The sequence below is a fragment of the Solanum verrucosum genome, unplaced genomic scaffold, assembly GCF_900185275.1.
Source record: "Solanum verrucosum unplaced genomic scaffold, falcon-dt-bn FXZP01000164.1, whole genome shotgun sequence".
Classification (NCBI taxonomy): Eukaryota; Viridiplantae; Streptophyta; class Magnoliopsida; order Solanales; family Solanaceae; genus Solanum; species Solanum verrucosum.
This window is the reverse complement of record NW_026020388.1, coordinates 1117652-1128116: the sequence shown is the minus strand read 5'-3', so window position 1 is coordinate 1128116 and position 10465 is coordinate 1117652. Positions and strand designations below refer to the sequence as shown.

The 10465-nt window shown below is 30.2% G+C and overlaps 1 protein-coding gene across 1 annotated transcript; it reads right to left on the bottom strand.

Annotated features, from left to right (window-relative positions):
• Nucleotides 1-6473: 6473 nt before the first annotated feature.
• LOC125839142 (ADP,ATP carrier protein, mitochondrial) lies at nucleotides 6474-10065 on the bottom strand. Its single transcript, XM_049518122.1, has 4 exons — nucleotides 9959-10065; nucleotides 7696-8206; nucleotides 7206-7580; nucleotides 6474-7053 (listed from the first exon to the last, which is right to left on the bottom strand). The coding sequence occupies exons 2-4, from the start codon at nucleotides 8185-8187 to the stop codon at nucleotides 6757-6759; spliced, it is 1164 nt and encodes a 387-aa protein (XP_049374079.1). The 5' UTR covers nucleotides 8188-8206; nucleotides 9959-10065; the 3' UTR covers nucleotides 6474-6756.
• Between the last annotated feature and the right edge of the window lie 400 nt (nucleotides 10066-10465).

The window sequence follows — 10465 nt, the reverse complement described above, 5'->3', positions numbered from 1 at the left end:
ACATGTTTTATCTTTTCCTTTTCCTTTCATTTTATTTTTGTTTTTCTCCTTTTCTAGTTACATTTATTATTATTTTTTTAAAATTATGTTATTTTTTTTCTTCATAATCTAATTCTATACATCTTTTTGGCCTCTTTGTTTTTTGTTCTTTTTTTATTTATTGTTTTTTGTCTTTTATTATATTAATAAAAAGATAATTGATATAGTACACTTTTTATTTGCTTTTATGCAAGTATACAATTGTAGTATAGTATGATACTCACATGATATATATTAAGGAAAAGGCATAAATTTATTTTTGAACTTGTCCCAAAAGGTCATTACATGCTTAAATTAATATGGTGATCTATTACACACCTCTACTACTAAAAAGTGAATTTGTTTACCCCTGAGACGTATAGCATCATTCTCACAATGGGAGGTGTATCACACTTGTACCACATCAATGTCATCTCACTGCCACATGAGATGACATGTCAGATTTTGAATAAAATTCTTCATGTCATTCAATTGTTTCTTCTTCAATGAACACCATCATAAAACAACGACCATTGTCGTCATAATAGTACCAAATCTATATATTTCACCATAAAATTAAAAAAACTGCCACACATTTCACCACCTACGATCAAACCCACCATGAAATCATTACCATTGCCGCCATATTAGTACCAAATCTATATATTTCACCATAAAAATTAAAATAGTTGCCACAAATTTCACCACCTATAATCAATCCCGCCATCAAAACCAGAATATTTTAGATTATGTTTTATGTTACTCAAATAAATAGCTGAAATTTATTTAAACATAATAATTAATAAAATTATATACTTAGACGTCATATTAATAACAAATATGAGTAATGATCTATAAGTTATCAAATTTGCATAATATAGAGTTGGTACAAGACTATAATTAACATTAACACGTTATTCTCGAGGATTCTCAGCAATATACAATAGACTTAGTAAATTAAATATGGATTCTGAAATTTACAATTGAATGATTAATGATTAATACATTTCTTCATTGATTAATTAACCGTTCATACATCGTGTGTGTTTTTATTTTAGAAAAATAATAATATAATTTTGGGACTTAGATATTTCAAATCAATATTAATAATAATGCACATTTTGTAGTGATGTCTTGAATCAAGAAAGTCATTTCTTATAATACAATTGTCTTAATATCAAGGTTGAATACTCTCTTTTCAATATAATCCTAATATTGCTATAGAATACTCAAATAAGGTTCATAATATTTTTACACTTCATTACTATACCACATTGTTTGTTTGATCTTTATAAAAATAATAATTAATATTGTGCAGATTATATTGGATTATTATTAGGAGAAAAAGATTTGTTAAACTCCTTTATGTGATATAGAGGTATAGAGATAATACATATTTCGTAAAAAAAAAAAACACATATACATTTATTGTTACATGTACAAATTAAATAACTCATATATCCTTTTTTGACTAACGAAAGTTAAACTTTTAATTTTTAATTTATTTATTTTAGTTATTTAATAAAATAATATTCATATAGAGGTAACTTTGATAGTTTTTTCACGTGATTTTATTTTTGACCTTTTTTAATTGAACAGCTAATTTGGGTCTTAATTATCTCCCTCATGAATCTATTTGTTAATCAGTAAAGCAACATAGGAAATTTCTTTAAACCATATCAAAAAATGGCTTCCCATTTAAAAGGTATCACAAAATCAACAATGATAGATCAAATAGATAAAACATTATGTGAGTACAAAAGAGATCATTCCATATGCACTCAAAAAGATTTACAATCGTGGCTTAATGAAACCTTTCATTTGAAAGTTAGTTAAGGTACAATATCAAACACACTCAAACGATCAGCTAAATATCTTTCGGCTGACTTAAAAAAGGAAAGGATATCAAGCGACACAAGCCAGCAAAATATCCAGACATGGAGAAGGTTGTTTATGAGTGATTTCTCCAATATAAAGACCGTGTAAATATAACAGGAGAGTTAAATTTGGAAACGACAATAGATGCAATGAAACTTTTATATCCACAGCAAGATTTTGAGAACAAATTATATCTAGGCTGGCTTGAAAATTCAAGCTAAGACAAAGTATCAAGTCATTTGGTCGTTTCGGAGAAATTGGTTTAGTTGATATACAAGACATGGAGACGAAAAGGGAATCCATAAGAACAAAAATAGATCAATTTCCTATGAAATATATTTTTAATATGGATAAAACTGATTTATTTTACAGGTTACAAACCGATCATTCTCTTGCTACGAGACAACTTGAAGGAAGAAAGCAGGACAAAGAAAGGCTCACAATTGTTATTTGTTGCACTGAAGATGGATTTGAAAAAAATCCTTTATGTATTATTGAAAAATATGCAAAGCCACGTTGCTTCAAAAATACCAACATGACCAGCTTGAATTGTAACTATCGTTCTAACAAAAGAGCATGGATGACAAGTGTGCTTTTTGATGAATATATTCGTTGGTTTGACCACAAAATGCATGGTAGACGAGTTTTGTTTATGGTAGATAATTGTCCAGCCCATAATAGAAATATTGAAGGACTACAAAATGTTGAATTGTTTTTCTTGCCACCCAACATGACATCCAAAATTCAACCTTGTGATGTTGGGATAATAAGAGCTTTCAAGATATATTATCGTAATAGATTTTATCATAGGATATTAGAAGGCTATGAAGTGGACAAACTGATCCAACAAAGATTAATGTTTCGGATGCTATCAACTTTGCAATTCCTGCTTGGACACAAATATTTAGCAAGAGACAATAGCAAATTATTTTCGACACAATAAAATTCATTTGGGGGATGCAATCTCAGAGAATTTGAATGAACCCACTTGTGTAAATGTCATTCATGAACTTGAGGTCGTGATTAATGATTTTGGTTGGCATAATACATAAACATGACCCTTAACTTGGCGTCAGCTGTCAACTATGACCTTTAACTTTGGGTGTGCACAAGTAGACACTTAAACTTGTATAAAATTGAACAAATGGACACAATCGTCCTACATGACACCTTACATGGCAATTTTGTAACCTACATGGCATTCTATGTGTCTTATGTCATGTAGGACATGTGTGTCTACTTGTTCAATTTTATGCAAGTTTAAGTGCCTACTTGTGCACACTCAAAGTTGGAGGGCATAGTTGTTCGTTGAAGACAAATTAAGGGTCATGTTTATGTATTATGCCATTTTGGTTACCACAATAAAATGGATGTCAATAACATGTTGGATTATCCGGGTGAAAGTGATACATGTTGAGGTCCAGAGTTTAGAAGAAATTATGGATACCATCGTAAAAAACAATGTTGATGATGAAGTAGAAAATGATATTATACCTTTGGAACCAGTTACACGTAAGGAAAGAACTCTTCACAATTTTATGGTACAGTTCGAAAAGACAACACCGGAGCTCTAAGATGCAATAAGAAAAGTTAGAGATGAGCTTCAACTAAATTTAAATTTTAAGAAAAAAACAGAACACAATAGAATCATATTTCACTAAATTGTCTTAGATATATTTGTACTTTTAAATAATTATTAATTTATGATATTAATGGAACCATATATTTATATAGGGGTCTTCTGAAAATATATTATCTTATCGAAATTGGTGATTTTTTCCATTGGCCTAAGTCGGGACCAGAGAAAATATTATTTTAAAGAAATTATTAATTTATTGAGTAATAATTTTTAGAGGTTTTACTGCAATGTTGTTTAAATATTTAATTATTTGAAAGTGTGTATGTTATAATTTATATTAGTTGAAGGTTGTTTTTGATATTTTAAAAATATATGTAATAATTTGACTCATTTTTAAGAACTGATTTAAAATAAAAAGTTTATTATCACATTCAGAATATAGAGATATTATTTCTCAAACCCAAAATGTTATGGAGCTAAAGTAAAATTTTTTAAGACAAATTTGGTTAAGTGATTTTATAAGAAAAAAAATCTAAAGTGGATGACCATAAAAAGGTTAAATGACTTTGCTATATAATATTTTATAGTTGAGTGATCTTTTGAGATATTTACTCTTATAACTAGTAATAGTTTAACATTTTTGTATACTTACTTTTTTTTCATTTGTTTGTTTGCTTTTAATTTGGCACGAAGTTTAAGAATATATAGAAAACTTTTGAATTGTGGTTCAAAACTAAAAAAACGAAGAATATATCAAAATTTTCTTTAATCTTGTGATTTTAAATATATCATATGAAATGTTTGAATAAAAAAGTTGCTAAAAAGGAAAAAAATCTTTTTCAAATGAATTAAAAGGAGAATATGACAAACAAATTGAAATACAAAGTAAATATATCATATTAGGCTACCTACTTTTGGCTTTTGACTTTTAAGTCACATAAAAAAAAGCTTACTCAAACATATGTACTAACTCTGTTCAATAATAGTTGTCTATTATATCATTTTGGGATATCCAATAATACTTGTTCACTTTATGAAATTGATTGATAATTTTACACTTAGGAGTCGTTTGGTAGGCCGCATTAAAATAAGTAGTCCATGTATTATGTATGGTATTATTTAGTACTATGTTTGGTAGGAATTTGGGCTAATGTATAACTAATCTATGGCTTAGTTATACCTCCTACATGGTATTAATAGGATGTATTACTAATACCTTCCATTTGGAGGTATTAGTAATACATGGGATATAATATCATGGGATAAGTCTATGTAAAGACAAAAATATCCCTCAAATTATTTTAATTATTTTGTTTATTTTCTTGATTTTATGTTTTATATTTGTATTAGTAAATTTATTTAAATAAATTGGCTTACAAATTATTTAGAGAGAGTTGTCTGTTACTAAAAAATCCAATACAAATTAACACAATATTTGAAATGTGAGTTGTTTAACATTAACTAATTAAAAAGACAAATATATCACCACATGACGTTTGTGATCTTAATTGAATGTATAATTTGTTGCTATATATATATATATTTGTGTGGTTTTTTAATTATTTGTATTTTGAACAATTTATAAAATTGCATACATATTAAAACTACAACTTCAATTTTTATGTATAAATGTAGATGGTTTATTCAATTTTACTATTGTTTATCATCTTTTCAATTTTAAAAGTTGATAGTTTATCATTTTTAAATTGAAAATTGACATTTTGTAAGGGATCTATTTACTAAGATGACAATTATTTATCCTCAAATAATTTAAGTGAAAAAAAAGGCAAATATGACAACAAAATTGTTCTTCTCATAGCTAGTTAGAAGGGTATAAAAAAATAATATTGTTCGGCAATTATTTACTTTAACCCAATTACATAATAATTAAGAGTATAAATGGAAATGAGTTTTTTATGAAGTTTTAATCCAAACACAAGATGAGGTGGGAAATAATGAACCAAACACTTGATAAAAATAAACTCTGCATTACTAATCCCGCACTATTAAACCTTGCATTATAAATCCCAACATTACTAATCCCTGCACTATTAAACCTTGCATTACTAATCCAACATTACTAATCCCTGCATTATTAATCTTTATACCAAACGACCCCTTAGTTCATAATTTACCCGTATCATTAATTATATTCATTTTCATATTATATTTTCAAGACATTGTATTTATTATATTTAAAGGATAATACAGTAAAATTATTCTTCTATTTATTATTTTTTAAGAGGTGTGCAAGTCAATAGTGGACAAGTATTATTGAACATAGGAATAACAAAATTTTGAACAATTATAGTCTAAATACTTCCATAAAAATTGAGTGACATATAAGAAATAAATTGAATATTCCCTCTGTTGCTATTTACTTGTCTATTTTTGACTTAATATACCTATTAAGAAAAATAATACTAATTGATATAGCGAATTTACCATTTTACCTCTATTAATTGATAGAATTTCAAAATCAATTTACTCATTAATGAGGTTCAACCTTTTCTTCAACAACATTAACTCTCTAAATAAATTAAAGATATAATAGGTAAAAAATAGTCTTTTCTTAATTTGTCAAAAATAACAAGTAAAATTAAAATTAGACAAGTAAAAAGCAACAGATGAAGTATGTGAGAAAGATAGATGTAAATTGAACAATTTTTAATTTTTGAAACGAAGTAGACGAGAAATAAATTCACATAAACTAAAGATTGAATGGGAAAAAGTACATAAAACTTGGTTCTTACTCTTTTGCTAAACATCTCTTGCTCTATGTATATATAATCAATACCAACATTTAATTTCTTAAGAAGTCCTATACGAAATTTAGTTGTTTAAACTTCAATTTGGAGACGATCATCCCTTTTTCAAGCTCAAGCTTATGTAGAATTTTAAAGGACATTGCACAACAGAAGTAAAGAGTAAAACAGAGCTATGATGACATTTTCATTAGCTAAATATAAAGATAAATATGAAAAAATGACAGTAAAAGTATTTAACTATCAGATGAATCATATCTGAATTTAATTCAATCAAAAATTGATTATTAGAATCTGTAAACTCTGCTGTGAATATAAAGGTCTGCATGACAAAACACCCTTAAAACAAGGGAATGATTAATTGCAGGTTCAAAGTTCTAACCCGCTCTAAAATTTTAAATTATTTCAAAACGGATAGGGAAAAAACGTAAAATATCCCAACCCTAAATGGAACTTCAATAAGGAGGATTTTCATCATCACCATAATCTAATTCTAAAAAGACGTTAATGTCCGAATTAGCCACCACCTGAGCCATATTTCTTTCCAAACACGATCACCTGTAGCTTGTCATAACCAGCCAACACACCAGCACCAGCAACGGCACGGAGGACGTTAGCACCAGCACCCTTAAACAAAGATTTGGGACCCTCATTCTTAAGGATTTGGTTGAATGCATCGAACGAGCTCTTGTACTTCACTGCCTCACCAGATGTCATCATCATTCTTCTCCTAACTGTGTCAATAGGGTACGATGCAAGACCAGCACCATTGGTGATAAGCCATCCAAGAGCAAAGCTAGCAAAGAAACTATCCTGCAACCATCAAGAGAATAAAAAAATAGAATGAAGTCATATTCCAACCATAACATCCTAAAACCCAACTCCAAAGTAACAGCCAACAATCTCCAAGTATTGTAAGCATCTGAACATAACTATCAACATATGATATCATTTGGATAACTAACCTCCATCTTTCCAGTCAACAGCACTGGCTTCAATGAATCATACATTCCAAAGTACAAACCACGGTACACAATGATACCAACACATGAAATGTTAAACCCACGGTACAAGCCAGCAACTCCATCAGATTTAAGTGTCTTTCTGTAGACATCAACCAACCCATCGAATTGTCTGCCACCACCTCCCTTCTTTGCAGCCTTGGCATCATTTGCAAGACGAGTACGAGCATAGTCAAGGGAGTAAACAAAGAGCAAAGAGGAAGCACCAGCACCACCACCAGATGCCAAATTACCTGCAAACCACTTCCAGTAGCCATCGCGGTCCTTCTTGAAGTTGAACAGCCTCTTGAAGTAGTCCTTAAATGCAAAGTTCAATGCCTGTGGAACACAATATTAGCCAGCATTACATACTTCAAAAAATCAACAGAACAACCAGCACCCATCTATCTTCATATACATGAATTGTAGTATCAAATGTAAGTAAATGGTATACCTGAGTGGGGAAGTAACGAATGACATTAGCGGTGTTTCCTCTCCACAAGGCAGCAAATCCTTCATCCTTAATTGTCCTACTAAAACAGTCTCCAATTCCCTTGTATGGTTCTGAGAGTCTACCAGCCTTAATCATCTCATCTTGGTTTTGGATCAAAAGCTTCACACGCTCAATAGGGGCAGCAGCAGTCTTTGACACAGCAGCAGAAACACCACCCATGAGGAAGTCAGTGGCAAACGCTGCAAGTCCTTTCTCTTGTGGAGCTTGCACAAACACTGGTGAAGCATTTGCGGCAATCAATGAGAGATCCTGTGTGGCATGGCATGTTTGTAGTCCGGCATTAGAGTAATTGCCATACGGAAAACGTCGCTGGGAGAGAGCAGGCCTTTGAATGCCCCCGTAGCGGGCATGGACATCCTGTGAAAGACTGGAGCTCAGATGCATCTGGCTAGCTACCTTCTGATAAACAGTTGGGTGCTGGTTATCTGCCATCACAGCCTAGAATAAACTCCTGCAAAGATAAAAGCAATAGACTTAGGTCTCTACACTTGACCTCAACAATACTTCTACAAATTCATAAACAAGACTTTTAAATTCCATCTTAACCACCAAAAGACATGAAAGCCACAAACCAAATACCCAGTTGAGTTCAGCTAATTTTTATTCCCATTACTTGCCTTGGGAACTCAACAAGAGCAGAAGTCGCTAAACACTGTGCAGCAAAAATGAAACTTATTACACCATATCAAAGTCCTAATTTCTTGCATTTCGGCATGTTTGAAATGGTATTTTTCCTTTGAACTAAAATTGTCAATGAAAACCATCAATCTTGATTCTCAATAGCAATCAGCCAAGTAAATCTTTGATGTTTGCAGTTACTATCAAACCATAGGAAAATTTAACAAGCTATTCATTTGGACATGAGAAGGTGAAGATATTTATAGTTAGATGCACAAAATATATTACATACTCCCTCCAATTCAATTTGTTTGCCTAATTTTCTTGGCATGGTGTTTAAAAAGATAAAGGAGCCTTTTGAAACTTGTGCTCTTAGATTAAAGAGATGTACAATGTACCAAAATATCATTTAATCTTGTGGTCATAAATATGTCACGTGGAAAGTTAGAATTAAAAAGTCATCAAAAAAGAAAAGAGATATTTTTTTAGAGTGGACTAAAAAACAAAAAGCAAGACAAACAAATTGAAATGGGATCTCATATAAAATGGGACAGAGAAAATAGCTTTTCATTTACAATAAATAACAAATGATATATCTTACAACAGCAAATGATGTGGTCCCTTTGATCCACAGTGAGCAGTAACTGGCCCAACCCATACTAATGTTTGTAGTAAATCTCATTTCCAAGGTACAGTAATGAAGAATAAACACAATTATTATTAACTGATTTGATCTAATCTACATATTTCTGAACTACTACATACACTAGATGAACCAAATCACAAGTCTGACAACATAACTTGTGAACACAAATACCAAATCATTTACTCAATAAATAATTTTTTAAAAGAACAGTAAAAGCTTGATGTACTCTGGTAAACAGCTGGACATCTTGACACAAAATGTATACAGTTTGTTCAAATGACATACAAATGCCAAAACTCATTTTTCTTAACATCACCAAATGACAGAATACTGTATTTTAAATCACATGAATAATCCTATCCTATGTTGCTCAGACTCTTCAAAATTATAAGTTGTGCATTTTTGAAGTATACAACACGAGTGCAGCAACATTTTTGGAGAATCCAAGTATATAGATCTTAACTACATAACACAGACACATCAGGCCACTCTAAACGCGTTGACCAGATCAACAGTGTGTACAGTTTTTATCAAATAACCCTAACTATAGTATATAGTTAAGTAACCGAATTCTAGATTATAAATCACACAACACAACTATATATTTGAATAAAAAATCGCACTACTCGTTGACCAGATCTATAGTTATATCGATAAAACAATCTCTCCTACACCAAAAACACAGCAACAGCACTGTAAAACACGAATCGGATCAACAAAACCGTAGATCCACAAACCTACAATCCATTTCCAATAAACTTACAAACAGATCTACGAAAAAAACTCAAAAATCACAAAAATCTAGACGTATCAAAATACTACAAACCTCAAAAAGAGTAAAAATACATAAAAATCGCTATATTTCACAGATCTAAGCAGAAAAAAGTGCTAAAAGAGAATCAAAATCGGATGATAGAACGAAAGAGAAAGCTGTATTACCTGCGTTCTACTCGCCTTAGAAATCGCTGCGACGAAACAGGCAATGAAGAGAAAGGAGAAGAACGAGGAGTTGGACGAAAAGAGGGTTCAAATGGGGTAAAGACAAGGAATATATATATATATATATATATATTGGGTGGCCAATGACCTATACAAGAGATATTTTTCATGGACTTTTTAGTAACATTTTTCCTATGCTACACTCAATTTTACTACTACGCTCTCCTCGTGTTTTGACTAGATACAAAAATTTGGAGAAAAATAATAATTTATGGTATATAATAAACTCATTTGACTATGAGAATTATTTTTCGTTTAACTATGAAAATTTTAAATATGAATTGTATATTTGGAATTATAAAAACACCCAAAATCTTGTTTTTACTTATCATTGTATAATTTCTTTTTCAAATTTTACCCTTTTTTTTATATAAAAATAATATTATTTAAATTAATTTCATGTTTTTGAGGAAAATTACAATCAAACAACTAAATATTTTATTTGCA

Bases quoted from the DNA above. Each gene is read 5' to 3' on its own strand.
- LOC125839142 (XM_049518122.1), bottom strand. From the start codon at position 8,187: ATGGCAGATAACCAGCACCCAACTGTTTATCAGAAGGTAGCTAGCCAG. The intron at 7,581-7,695 runs GTATACCATTTA...TGTGTTCCACAG, and splicing joins TTCGTTACTTCCCCACTCAG to GCATTGAACTTTGCATTTAA. The intron at 7,054-7,205 runs GTTAGTTATCCA...TGATGGTTGCAG, and splicing joins TGTTGACTGGAAAGATGGAG to GATAGTTTCTTTGCTAGCTT.